Source organism: Anolis carolinensis, chromosome 2 (genome assembly GCF_035594765.1).
Source record: "Anolis carolinensis isolate JA03-04 chromosome 2, rAnoCar3.1.pri, whole genome shotgun sequence".
Taxonomy (NCBI): Eukaryota; Metazoa; Chordata; class Lepidosauria; order Squamata; family Dactyloidae; genus Anolis; species Anolis carolinensis.
In genome coordinates, this window is record NC_085842.1 from 194,800,233 (window position 1) to 194,814,262 (window position 14,030).

General features: G+C 40.9%; 1 protein-coding gene across 1 annotated transcript in view; it reads right to left on the reverse strand.

Annotated features, from left to right (window-relative positions):
• The window catches only part of LOC100566988 (A.superbus venom factor 1), an 86,209-nt gene extending 72,526 nt beyond the window's left edge, over nucleotides 1-13,683 (reverse strand). Inside the window, exons 1-6 of the mRNA XM_008103737.3 lie at nucleotides 13,124-13,683; nucleotides 10,241-10,433; nucleotides 7,619-7,781; nucleotides 4,274-4,344; nucleotides 1,772-1,857; nucleotides 1,119-1,201 (exon numbers count right to left, since the gene is read on the reverse strand). Of these exons, the coding sequence (XP_008101944.1) occupies nucleotides 1,119-1,201; nucleotides 1,772-1,857; nucleotides 4,274-4,344; nucleotides 7,619-7,781; nucleotides 10,241-10,433; nucleotides 13,124-13,194 (667 nt within the window). The 5' untranslated portion in view covers nucleotides 13,195-13,683. The remainder of the gene's footprint in view (nucleotides 1-1,118; nucleotides 1,202-1,771; nucleotides 1,858-4,273; nucleotides 4,345-7,618; nucleotides 7,782-10,240; nucleotides 10,434-13,123) is intronic.
• Between the last annotated feature and the right edge of the window lie 347 nt (nucleotides 13,684-14,030).

The following is a 14,030-nucleotide window of genomic DNA, read 5'->3' on the forward strand; positions in this document are numbered from 1 at the left end:
CAAAAATTTCCCAAAAATCCATGGATAGGGGAAATGTTCTGAAATTTGGTGGGCTAACAGTGGTAAATGTGTTTTGCTATTGTAGTGAGTTTCACTCCTATAGCTTTAAAAATGAGGGAGAAAAGAGCCCCCAAAGTTTCTCCAATTATCATTATTATTCACAATTACTATAATGAAATAGTAACGAAATTTCGCTACTCTCGTTATAGTAACAAATTTTTCACTAAGTATACTTTAGAAAAACTTTTGAAATGAAACACCAGTGCCCCCCATTTTTGTAATGATTTTTGAACCATTTTAATGGATTGCACATCGCTAATGGTTAATTTAAAAAATCAAATACAGTAGAGTCTCACTTATCCAGCACTCGCTTATCCAAGCTTCTGGATTATCCAAGTCATTTTTCTAGTCAATGTTTTTAATAGATCATGATATTTTGGTGCTAAATTTGTAAATACAGTAATTACTTCTTAGCATTACTGCACATTGAACTACTTTTTCTGTCAAATTTGTTGTATAACACAATGTTTTGGTGCTTAATTTGTAAAATCATAACCTAATGATGTTTAATATGCTTTTCCTTAATCCCTCCTTATCATCCAACATATTCGCTTATCCAACGTTCTGCTGGCCCGTTTATGTTGGATAAGTGAGACTCTACTGTACAATTGAATTTTAAAAAAATTATTGTGTCAAGAATAATGAGAGGGGATACAGTAAAGAGGAAGAGGAGGAGAATAGCAACTCCTGGCAACACATTAGTGCCAGGATGCTGGCACCGAAGCGGAACAGCTCCATTGTACTTGGCAGGTGATGGGGAAGTGACATATTCTACAGGTATTGGTGGGTTTTCTTTTTGATAGCAACATATGTTTTTATTACAGGGAGTAGGCAGGGAAACTATGGGTTACCCGTGGTGTTTTGCTTGAGTGCCAGTTTTCATCCTGGATTACATGAGACCTTTTTATATAAGCCACCTTGAGAGGGTTGTTGACCTTATAATTTAAAATAAGTTACACTAAATAGGAAAAATATATTAATAAGTCAGAAGACTGAAGAGAAGATGTAGCCATGGATCAAACAAGAAGACTTTGAATAGGGAATGCTGCTCTTGTTACCATATTCTTTGACATCAAATGGTGTTTTGAAGGTCTCCTGAGGGGAATCTTGATATTTAGCCACAACATTCCAGGTTCCCAAACTAGAGGAGGGAAATCAAAGGATTTGTGAGTGCTTCTGCTTTATTAATCCATGACAAGTATAAAATGCCAACCATTCTTTTTCTGGCACTTAAAGGCTCACAATGAATATGCATAATATTTAATGATATTTGTCCTTCATTGGTTGTTAGGAAAACTCAATATTCAAATAGGATGCCCGACTTCAAGGCTTTATGACCCGTATATGAAGAAGCTGAAATTTGAACACTTTCCCAACCCATGTGTTCAAATTCTCACTTGCCCATGGTACTCATGGGTTATTTGGTGGAAATTCCTTCATTCCCACTCTTTAGCTACCTGATTTCACAGGCTTTTTAATACTGTAAATAAATAAAATGAAGTAATGTCTCTTATGCACTATCCCAATTCTTTAGAGAAAAAGATGAAATAAAATCCAGTTGATAATTCCAACAATAAAGTACGTGTCAGATTACTTAAAGTAATAGCTCAATTTGAAATCAGAATCCCCCATCCCAGAAATGATGGGTACTCAATTGCTATTTCAGCTCAGTTTCTGTACATGCTTCTTATAGAGCAATTTTCATAATTACCTGACAGTCTCAGGTAGATTAAATGACTGGGTGAGATTTGATGCGGGATTGAAAGTATTCTGACTGACAATAATGCCTTCTGGTGTCTAAAAGGAAAAAAAAAGTTTATGAGAATGTTCAAAGAATACAATATCCATGCATGTATCAGACATACAGGTTGGGCTGCCCTTTTCCAGAAATCCAAATATAAATGATTCCAAAAAACAAAACAAAAATGGCTGCCACCACCACTTTTGCCTTTGAGGAAAGGAAGCTAACTACATATCCTGTGCCCATTAACTCTCCTTCTGCTTGGGCATGGCCAAGTAGGAATCTGGAAATTGGGCATGTGGACTGGCCAACTTTCCAACATTCCTCAGGTCCACAGCAGTTGGGTGCGTTTGGACTTTGTCTCCTCTGATGTCTCCATTTTACAGGGTTTTTGTCTGAGTCAAGCTGTAGAACCTAGTTTCCCCACCCCCACCCTCTTCTCTTTGTGACATCAAATTTCTGAAAGTGGCGGAGAAAAACTATGTGGATATGTCGTTAGCCCCTTTTCATTATATATATGCACATGCAGGCAATTCAAAAGCCAAAAACATCTAATATCTTAAAAAGCCACTGGTCCCAAACATTTCAGACAGCTGCATATCAGTGTTTAAAGACTTCTGCAGGACGTAGACTGTGCACCATCACAGTATGGAAATCAAAACTTTATAGCAGGTCAGAGCATTGAATAAAAACTAGAGGTGTGAGCAGTATTTGTTTCCTCTGTTTCATTTCTGTATTCGTTTTATACCATCTATTTGGATGCATGAAATGAAAGATGCCATTTTTGGATGAAACAAAAGACAACACGAAAGATAAAGCTGCACGGTCACTGTGCTTAACATTAGTTTTCAGGCCACGTGGCTTCCACTCCAAGATTTCTTCCGCATGTGTCAAAGGAGGAAGTGAGAGGAGGTGATCCTTGGCCAATCGGAGGCCAAGGAAACAGTGATGTGGACTGGGCAGGGTGGGTATATTGGGGGGAACTGCCCCTAAAGCGGCCATTGAGGTTGCGATCTTTGCTGCAGCTCATGGGTGATGGTGGGCAGGCATGCTCTCTCTCTCTTTCTCTTTCTCTCTCTCTCTCTCTCTCTCTCTCTCCTTGGCTTGCCTTGCCTTGCTGGTTGCCTTGCCTTGCCTTTCGCTTTGCCTTGCCTTGCTGGTGAGGGCACGAGGCACTGGGTTTTATTTTTTGCCTGGCTGCTTGGCAGATTTTTTTAAAAAATCTTTGAAGGTAAGGGAATTGGATTTTTGAAGTGGTAGGACTGGGTTTGGCTGGGGAGCGCGTGTTTTCTTCTTTATTTTTTGTGTAACCCTCCTTCCTCCTCCCCCTATTGTTTTTTTTTTTAAGAAATTTTTTCAAGGAAAGAAATTGTTGGGCTCCCCTTTTCTGTTTAGAAATCAAACCTTCTCTCTCTATTACTGGCCCTTGGAAAATCTACTCTTACTTCTCCCTATCTCTCTGTATTGCCTCTGGCTTGGTCCTCCCTCTCCTTTTGGCTGTATAGAAAACAAATATAATAGGATAGTCTTATTATTTGTTATAGATCTAATATATTTTTGAAAGCAAAGACATTTTGGGCTCCTGTCTCTATTCAAACCTTCAGTCTCTCTCTGAAATTGTCCCTTAGGAGAACTATAGTTATTATCTCCCTCTAGTACCTTAGCATTTCCTTGTTTCCAATCATCAACATTTGAGTGCTTGTATTTTCTTTCACTACAATGTAAGAGGCCAGCAGCCTTTCTCTGGATGGGTGGGCAATAGAGGTCCTGCGTTACCCACTCATTGCCACTAATGGTCTGAAAATTTTCATTTTTTTCAGACATGAGATGAAAATCCCATTTGGATAGGCACCCCATTTTCAGAAGCGGAGAAGAAAACAAAAACGAGCCAAAACAAATGAAACAAAACAAAACAGATCGCGATTCCATACAAATGCACATGACTAATAAAAACCAGCAATGGCTGAATTCAAATCTTAGTTTAGCCATAAAGCTCACTTAGATTGCATTATCTTTAGGATAAAAGAAGATATGTCACTCTGGGTTTTTGTGGGGAAACTATGAAAAACATTTAAGAAATAGATTTTCTTTGTTCAAGTTTTAGTGTAACTCTTTCGATTTCTGGTTGCTAGTGGGGATGGCCAACATTTCCACATTTCTATGAAGCTTTGAAACACACTACGATATGGAAAGTATAAGAAAAATACCAAGCAAGAAAAGCAGGGTAGGATTAAAGTGCAGACTGTGAGGAACATGCTGTGATTTGATTGATTCCCAAGACTGTAAGTCATATTTGATGATGCCAGGAAACCAATGGGGGGGAGAGAAGGACTTGTTACCTTCCTCCCCGCTCCCTTTATACAACATGGTCTGAACTGATCTTCTATCATTGTAATATATTTATGTGAATGTTTAAGGAAGAATAATTGACTGCCTATATGCATATCACACACTTGTGCATAAGATTCTCACCTCAAATTGAACAATCACATTTTTGTCCAAACGTTCCATTCCATGACCAATAGAGAAGATACGGTACCGCACTAAGGAAAAAAGAAGAGTGATGGGGATTATTTATTTGTGACCAAGCCACATGTTGGCATCTTAGATTCCCTCATTCCCTTGTAAATGTTACTTTTTTGGGCTACAACTCTCAGAATCTCCACAAGATTATGCGCTAATGGAAAAGTGTGGTATGTGCAGCTCTGTGGCCTTCTGTTTGTACATCCTGCGTCCCACATTCATCAGGATTCTTCACATCCAAGTAATAGGGAGAGATATCCAGAAATAATAGTTTTGAGCTTTAAATAAGTGACAAATGCAGCCTAAACATTAAACTAGCAGTTGATTTCCACTTACTCTGATTTTTTATTTTTTATTTTTTCATGTCTAGGGACCTAGTGTGACTTGTAGAGAGCCACAAGGCACCAAAATATGCCCTTAGGCACTCCAAAGTAATTTACCCCACTTTATGCAGTAATATCAATGGAGAGTACATAGCCATATAATGTAGTTTAAAGTCTGCCCAGCTCCATAGTAGAACACCAGCAGCTAATTTTTCCCAATAAGTCAATTTCCCACTTTTCCACTCTTTGATACAGTTCTTTAATCTGCACTGGTCCAAATCAGCACATACCCCAGGGAGCCCAGTCTTCTTAATTTATGTTGGTCCAAGTTCAAGCGCATACCCCATGCAGCTGAGTCTACTACCCCAAAAACCTCAGGCAAGAGATGTAGCAAGAACAATTATCACTTGGACATTATTTACCAACAACTGAGCTGCTGATCTTATTATTGCCATTTGGGATCCCCCTCTGGTGAGACCCTGGCCATCAGCCCAACAGGACAGTGGACAAAGGAACTGTTATCACCCTGGCATCTCAATAGACATCTTGGGATCTTTTCTCTATTTGTTCTGTCTGGGAACGGACTTGGGAGGATCAACATCCATTGTCCTCAGCACCTTGGACTCTACATTTACATAGTCTCCATGCCTGGACATTCAAAGCTTGATTACAGGAGATCAGAACTAAAAAAAACAACAACCCAGCAACAGCTATCATGCTTGCATTTATTCTTTATGACTTTTGTCTGTACTTATCTGTCTGTACGATATATCTATTCCATAGTAGATTTATAAAATGTAGAAACTTCTTTATCAAAATATAATCAAATAGACTCAGAGATTCGCCTCCTTGCAAATTGCCTGGACAGGAAGGGCAAGCAGACCCTTGATCTATTTTTCTTCCAAGCCAGAGCAGTCAGCCAGACTCATTGTTTCAGAGATGGGGTAATCTCCTTCCTAACCCAAACCTGTTTGTCTGCCTACAGAAACAGGGGCTTATAATGTCTAAAGCCCTACCTTTCTTTGGTATAGAACTGGACATTAAAACCATCAACATATCTTTATTCTGTATTTCCCAGACTGTGCCCTCCCAGGGGGTGGCTCTGCAGCTGACTGGTCCTTCATTCTTGGCAAATCCCAAGCTGCCCTTCTCCCCTGCTTACCAGTCCTGGGATGGAGTCTAGCCAACCTCTTTTCTGGCCAATTAGGGGAGGGGGCAAGAGGTCTTATTTAATTGCAGTCTAACATTGACTTCAAATTTGGTGACCATGAAGGAATCCTTGGGGATCTTTTCCCATCTGCCCTGCCTGGTCCAAGGGACTCCAAGGCCATCTCCTCATCCTGACAGGTCCAGCTGAAATACTCACCCGGCTCCTTTGTGGTCTAATTGGCTTGGCCTCTCAAAAAGGGGCATGGCAGCCATATGTCTGGCCAAAGGAGCAATGCTAACAAACTGAAGACAGCCAGACAGATGAGCAGGATCTATCAGCTGGAGGAGGGGGGCAGGGGTGGGGAGAAGATCACAGAGGATGACTGACCAGGCTGGCGAGGGCCAGGTCATTAGTTCAGGGTGAGCCATTTTGGCAGAAACTGGCCAGATAGGTTTACAAATGGAAGATTCCTAAGACATTCCCCGCCCCATGGACTGGTAAGTCTGCCTGTCAGACATTCCCCAGCTGTGTCCGACAACCTTTTTCTCTCACACAGAAGGAGTTGTAGGAGTGCAAGACCAACAGGCTAGTTTTTCATGCAAACAAGAGGGTCAGCTTGATCTGAGAGCATCCTTTAACCTAGGTTTAGGGAGCCAGTGAAAAATAAAAGGAAAAGGGCTGCAAGCTGTCCAAGAAACCTTTTGTGCCACCAGAGTCCCCAGATTTTAGAAAGTTAGGAGTAATGGCATAGAAACCTTTGATCCAAGCAATTTTGGAAAATTGTGTAACTGAAAATGGCGAGTAAAAAAGCACAGATAGAAACACCATCTTAAAAATTCAAGCCTATTGCTGCCTACACAGCACATGGGAAGAACCGGCCCATACCGTTTGTCCATACCTCTGTGCAGACAGAAAATCAACACTCTCTCTTTCTCTCCCTCTCTAGCTGAAGGGGAAGAAGGGGGCGAGGGGGAATGTGCCTTCTCTGAATGTTGTTTCCCCTCTCTTCCTGGTTTCCTGGTTAAACAGAGGAGCTCTCTCTGGGCTCTTCCACACAGTCATATAACCCAGAATATCAATGCAGAAAATCTCAGAAGTTTTTTTCTTTCCTCTGCATTTTCTCTTTGTTTATTGGTTGTTCTATGTTCTTATCAAGTGCAAGGGGAGAGGGAAGGGGAGGATGAGGAGGGTGTTCCTGAAATTTCCCTGTGTCTGTGACTGCTAAAAATTTCTTTTTTCTCCTTTCCTCCCTGCCCTAGTCTCCCTGCCTTGAGAGAATGGGGGGGGGGGGTGTCGAAGGGAATGTGTTCTTCAAACAGCATCTGGGGGATCAGAAGTTGAGAACCACTGTGGTAGAATAATGTTTCTCAAATTTAAATCTTCCAGATATTTTGGACTCCAGCTCCTAGAATTTCCAGCTAATACGACCAGTAGTCAGGAATTATGGGAGTTGAATTCCCAAACAACTGGAAAACCACAGTGTGAGAAGCACTCGTGTAAAACATGGATTTTTGGCAGGTTTAGGTTTTTGTAATTAAAGTTCTACTTCCTGAAATTAGTTTTCCACACAAAGTATGGCCATCCCATGTAGCACAGATTTTCCTCAAAAAAGAGGCAATATTTTTTTTTAAACAAACATCAACTGTCTCTAACAGGGCTGGAAAAAAAAGACCTCATTTTCTAGATCCATTTCCAAAGAAGGCATGTCACAAGAGTAAAGATCTAGCATTTAAATTATTGATAACTTCTTCTGAAGTTATCCTTTAAATACCACAATTGCTCTACCATCAGTTTTCAAGTCGAACTAGCAGAAAGCTTTACCTGAAGATCCAGGTGTGTAGATAGGTTTGTCCGTCTGCGTGAAGATATGACCACTTTGGAAGGAGACTAAAACCACCTTCTCAAGTGTGAATTGAGGACAAGTAGCATGAACAAAGACATACAGGTTTTTCTTGGAATCCTTCTTTAGGACTTTTGCAGGAACCTGTTTGAGAAAAATCAGGAACTAGAAAACTAATTCCTCCTAGTCTTTTCTAGCAGAGTGAAAATTGCCATATATATTATGTACTATTAACTTTATGGCGAGTACTACAGTCCACAACAAGTAGCCCTATTCTACAGTTAGGCAATGAAAGATGTTGTTCCTCTTAAAAAAAAAAATAACATAGGGCTCAATTTGACAATTTGGATCCTTCTTTGGTTCCTTCTGTATCAAACCAAATCCAGTGTAATCCATCTGCCATGGGTTCTATTTGTGGAAGAGTAGCAACTGTGTTTCTCATTCCTTGTAAATATTTATTATAACGCATCTTCATGTATATATACTAACTTATATTAAAGCCCACATTAGACTGTTTCATAGTTTCCTTGTATTCAGTTCAAGTTATTCACTATATAGCATTAAGCTGAAAGGCAAACAGAGATACAGCTAGAGTGATTTCACAAGATCTGAGACTGTTAAAGAGCTCTTCTTCCACCTCCTCTTCTCCTAGAAGGGATTTCTTTTCTCCTCTCTTGGTAAGCATAAATGCTAGCACTCAAGAGTGTGAAGGTCTGTCTTAGAGCTAAATGAATAATATCAGATTTCCAGGTTGAAATATTTTATAGAACATGGACTGTTGAAAAAGTGGGTATCAAATCTGTGGATAGGGAGTCATAATATCATTGTCTTTTCCTTTCGTATTACTGATCTTAGTTGAACAGACGATTCCTTCTTTCCTTTCCTACCCACATATATACTCAAAAATTTCCCCCGCAATCCATCATTTTTTATTTGCTGCTGAACATGAGAAAAAAAAAGACAGTGATGTCCACTTTGGACCAGCAGACTAGTTCAAAGTGGAACTGATTCAGCTGTCTACACTGCCCTGAAACTGTATGTATCCCCCAGTTTAGGCCCCATCTACACTGCCATATAAAATACAGATTATCTGCTTTAACTGGATGGATCTACACTGCCAAATAATCCAGATCAAATCAGATAATCCAGATTGTTGTATTTGAACTGGATTATATGTCTACACTGTCATATAGGCGGGAGAGCAAGCCAGCTGCAATTAACTGCAATGAATCACTCTGACCAGGAGGTGATGAGTTCGAGGCCCACTCGGAGCCTATGTTTGTCTTGTCTTTGTTCTATGTTAAAAGGCATTGAATGTTTGCCCATATGTGTAATGTGATCCGCCCTGAGTCCCCTTCGGGGTGAGAAGGGCGGAATATAAATGCTGTAAATAAATAAATAAATAAATAAATAAATATAATCCAGTTAAAAGCAGGCTGAAGCAGGGTAGAGTCAGGATAACACTGGATAATTTTCCATACTCACCAGAAGTAGTGGAGTCCACAGTGGCACAATGGGTTAAACTCTTGCATGAGAGAAGCCACCCACAGGATGGTAAAATATCAAGCATCCGGATGTCCCCTGGGCAACGTCCTTGCAGACGGCCAATTCTCTCACACCAGAAGCAACTTGTAGACTCTCAAGTCGTTCCTGACACACACAAAAAAGAAGTACAGTGTTCCCTCACTTATCACGGGGGTTAGGTTCCAGGACCACCCGCAATAAGTGAAAATCTGTGAAGTAGGGACACTAGATTTAGTTTAATATTTATACATTATTTTAGTAGTTATACACTATTTTAAGTCTTTATCAACCAATTGTATATTGATAAATTGCCTCCTTCGCCTCCTGTTTCTGCTTGAGCTCCTTTTCTCTCCCTTTGGCTTCTCCTTCCTCCCTTCCTTAGGCTGTAAATTGTAATTTTTTATGATTTATAATAGTCTTTTAGAGTTTATTGAAAAACCGCGAAACAGCGAATCCACGAAAAGAGAACCACGAAGTAGTGAGGGAACACTGTAGTAAAACATGGTGACTGCCAGGAGCCAACTCTGGGTAAGTCCAGGTTTTCATGCCCATGTAGACTCTCACCAGATAACTGTATTGGAGTGCAGTGTGACTTTTTGCATGCACAGTTTGTCAGGGTATTGTGTATTGTGAAATGTTAAAATCAATCTGGATTCAGCAATTATGGAGTTAATGAGAGTCTGCTATGATTGATGTATCACAGGACCAATGGGGTCAAGTGTGTTTTGACCGGGACGTACTATCTTGTTCCTGTGGAATGCGAGGGAGTGTTTTCCTGTGTCGAGCGGAGAACAGCAATGAGCAATGAGCAGCGTGTGTGTGCATGAGTTTTGCGGAAAGGACTCATGGAGGAGAAAGGACTGAATTTGCTCTATCTGTAAATAGATCATGTAAATAAAGATAATCAACAGTTGGACTTCGTCTGCTGGAGTGAGTTTGTCCAGTGCTGTTTTCCACACCGGGAGACAGTCTGGAGAGAAGGAGGCAGACCGGGATGGTGAATTTTTGGATTTCACTCTGCTACCCATCATCCCCGCTGTCACAGTTGGTACCCTCTGTAAGTATCACTGCATACCTACCTTTATTGTCGGAGTCACCATCATGCCATTCGCTGGGTTCATGGTAGCTCTGACCTGGTACAAGGTGTTCCTCTTCTGTGGGAAATCATGGACAGAGATGGTCACCTCTGTGGCAACATTGAGCCCATGAGCCTCCACCACTATCCGCTCTTCACTCTCCACCCACAAGACACTGGGGACAACCATGGAGTAGCTACAAAGGAAGAAAAAATTATGTACTGAGTTAGTTTGCAGTTCCCAGATGACAAAGTACTCAATCTTTGGAAAAGTCATACAACAAATAATTTTAATGTAGCTTAAAAGCTACATAAAGAAATTCAAACTGAACTCCCTGTCACCTCCATCTTGCCCTTGTTCAAGTTTTTAGTTGTTCTGCTGTTTTTCTTCTGTCACACCAGCACTGATTTCTCCCATCTCTCTCTCTTCTAAGGCACAGGTGGGAACTGCACTGCTCTTCTAATAGTGAACTGCAACTCCCAAGGGCTCCAAGTGGTATAGCTAATACCTTTTAGCACTGGCCCCTTTTACACTGCCATATAATCCAGGTTATCAAAGCAGATAAGCTACATGATCTGCTTTGAACTGGATTATATCAGTCTACGCTACCATACAATGCAGTTCAAAGCAGACAATCTGGATTTTAAATGGCAGTGTAGAAGGAGCTACTGACTCTAGGTTAAACCACGAGCTGCAGTAAATCTTGCCAATCAAAAGGTTGACAGTTTGAAACCCTGGTCAGGGTGAGCTCCTGGCTTTTATCCCATCTTTCGCAGTTCGAAAGCAAAATATGAGTAGATAAATAGGTAACACTTAAAAGCAGGGAGGTATTTTAAGGCACCCATAAGGAAATGCCAAATAATGCTGGCGATTCAATGAAGGAGAAAGTTTACAAGTTTACGAATAAAACTCTTCAGCAGGGAGATGAAGCCGCCACCGCCCCCCCCCCCCCCCGATCAGAACCAGGCACAAGCCTCCAAGATGTCAAAGATGGGAAAAACCTGTGTGTGTGTGTGTGTGTGTGTGTGTATCAATTGTCTGTCTTGTCAGTGTAAATGGCACTGAACGTTTGTCACATCTGTATATTCTGTGATCGAGTACCCTTCAGGGTAAGAAGGGCAGAATATAAATACTGTAAATAAATGAATAAATAAATAAACATGCCTGGACTCCTTTCTGCTGTCATCAATATTTTTACCACTTCCTTGTAGACTGATACTCTGGGGTAGGCATAAGAATGCAAAAGTAAACAAATAATCATAAAAACAGCAAACTCTTTCTGATCTTGGATGTTATGCAGGGACATTCCTGGTTACTCCTTGAATGGGAAGCCACTAATGAATCCTAGTTACTGTAGCTTGTATTTCAGAAGAAGGAACTGGCAAAACCACCTCTGAATATTCTTTACCTAATAAATCCATATGAAAATCCTGAGATGCCCATAAGGGACCCCATCAAATTACTTGAAGTTACATCCTGATATTTGGAGTTTTGTGAAACACCAGCACTGTTAGCAGATAAAGCTTAAAACATTATAAATCTACAATGCTCATTTTTTAATCATGTCAGAAGTGACTTGAGAATATACTGCATGTCACTCCTGGTGTGAGAGAATCGGCCGTCTACAAAGATGCATAGGAAGCTGGAGCTGACAGATGGAAGCTCACCCTGCGGATTTGAACCACTGACCTTTAGGCCAGAAGTCCAGCCAGCACAAGGGTTTAACTCACTGCGCCACAGTGGCTCCTACAACACCCATGATTACTTACCACTGAGTCATAGCACTTAACATGGAGTCAAATTACATTCATTCTAAAATCCAGATCAGTGGTTCCTAACCTTTTTTTTGACCAGGGATCACTTTCACCAGGGACCACTTTGACCAGGGACCACACTCCAACATTAGCACCAAAAGGGTTACGAATCAGTTTTTGGTCAATTTTAGATTTGGTTTGGTTATTTGGGGTGCTGATTCAGAAAATTGCATTGGATAGGCCACATAAGCTCTGGTTTCTGATATGCCATCCAGTAGTCGCCATCTGCTCGCCCACATAAAATCATATTTATTAATCTAGAGCTGATATGGACTATCCAATGCAATTTTCTGAATCAGAACCCCAAATAAACCCAGGAGCAGGCCTAAAAATGATGACACAAAGACGCCCCTACTTCCAGGTGCCACATGGAACGGCTCCACTCAGGGAGAGGAAGGAGAAGGAGAAGCAACAGTCAGGAGGCTTGTTGTTGCGCTGTTCATGGGTAGTCAGCGTCTCCCCTCCTGACATCCCTGTTGCCTCAGCACTATATGAGGGTTTCGCAAGACCAGTCACTCTCATTGCAAAGGTGTAGTAACAGTGAGGCCACTGATATTTTTTAGTTCTTGGGGACCACTGGTGGTCCACGGATCACAGGTTGGGAACCACTGATCTAGTGTACTCTTGAACTTCAGATCTAGCCCTACCATTAGGCAGTGAAATGGCCCACTTGAAACAACAAACAGTGTGAAAAAACATAATTTTTGCATTCAAATTATTTCAGCTTATTGTTATATTTTAATTACCATTGTAGTATAATAGTGAGAGAAGGGATGTGATTTGGATTTCCACCCTCAGATACCAAATCTAAGTAATCCACTGAATCGGAAGCAGCCCCAAACCAGTTCTAGAAGAAGGGGAGTCCTAAATTTGATTATTCAGCTGGTAAACTGGCTGGGCTATCTGGGAGTTATAGGCCAAAAACATCTGGGTATCCCAGGTTAAGAACCACTACTTTACAGTGTTTAAGTTTAGAATGAGAAATCAGAATAAAATGGTGGTCTGAGTAATGATCTTGCTTAGCATATAAACTGGAAATGCAGAGTTTTGCTGAATTCTATCATGTACTTACAGTTGGCCGTGGGAAAAAGTTGGGAAACAGACCAGGAGGGCAGCCACCAGACAGAGAGCAGACCCCTCCATTGTGAACTGGAGGGCCAGGTATCAGAGATAGCTGCAACTCCGGTTTTTATTATAGCATCCTGTTACCAAGCCAAGCCCTTTGGCAAGATCTTAATGTTTAATCAGCATATTGGGGAGGGGTGAGCTATAAGAGAATTTCAGATGAACCCATTACATCTGTCAGAACATATGAATAACCCTTTGTCCCTTTTTTTCAAATCCTCTGCTCTTGTGCCATATCCTTTTCAGAAGTGTACTAAAAACCATCAGCAAACAACCCATCAATTGAATCTTGATTAAATATTCTCACTTCAGAAGGTGTGGTAAATAGGCTGTGTGTTACCCCCCCCCCCAAAAAAACCCTACAATTTCCTCTCTTGTTTTGAGCCCTCCGAGAATTCTGAAACTTCCAAGATTACCAAGAAATAGTTTTAGACTCCTTTTATTTTTATTCTGGGTGGGAAGGGACTCAAACAATCACAAAACATGGCATTTTTGGGCTCTCCCCCTCTCTCATTCTCCATACTTCAGAAAACTATTGAAAGTCATTTTTAAATTGAATTTTGAAACCCAATGTAACATGACAAATATACATTGTTTCACAAGGTCTTTAACCTACTTTGCCAAGTCTCTCCTGTCTGTCTTAATGATGTTCAGGACTTTTGATGCTTATCTTGGGGTAAACTATGTTAATCCCCCATTAAAGAAAGTTGGGGGATGCTCTGATGTTTATCCACTCTATCCACTGTCAGCAATCCACTTTTCCCTGCACTGATACACTCAGGGAAAAGGTGGTGGGTTGGGCACATATCGTCATCACTGCAACTGCCAGACAACAACAGAGTTCCATTCATCTG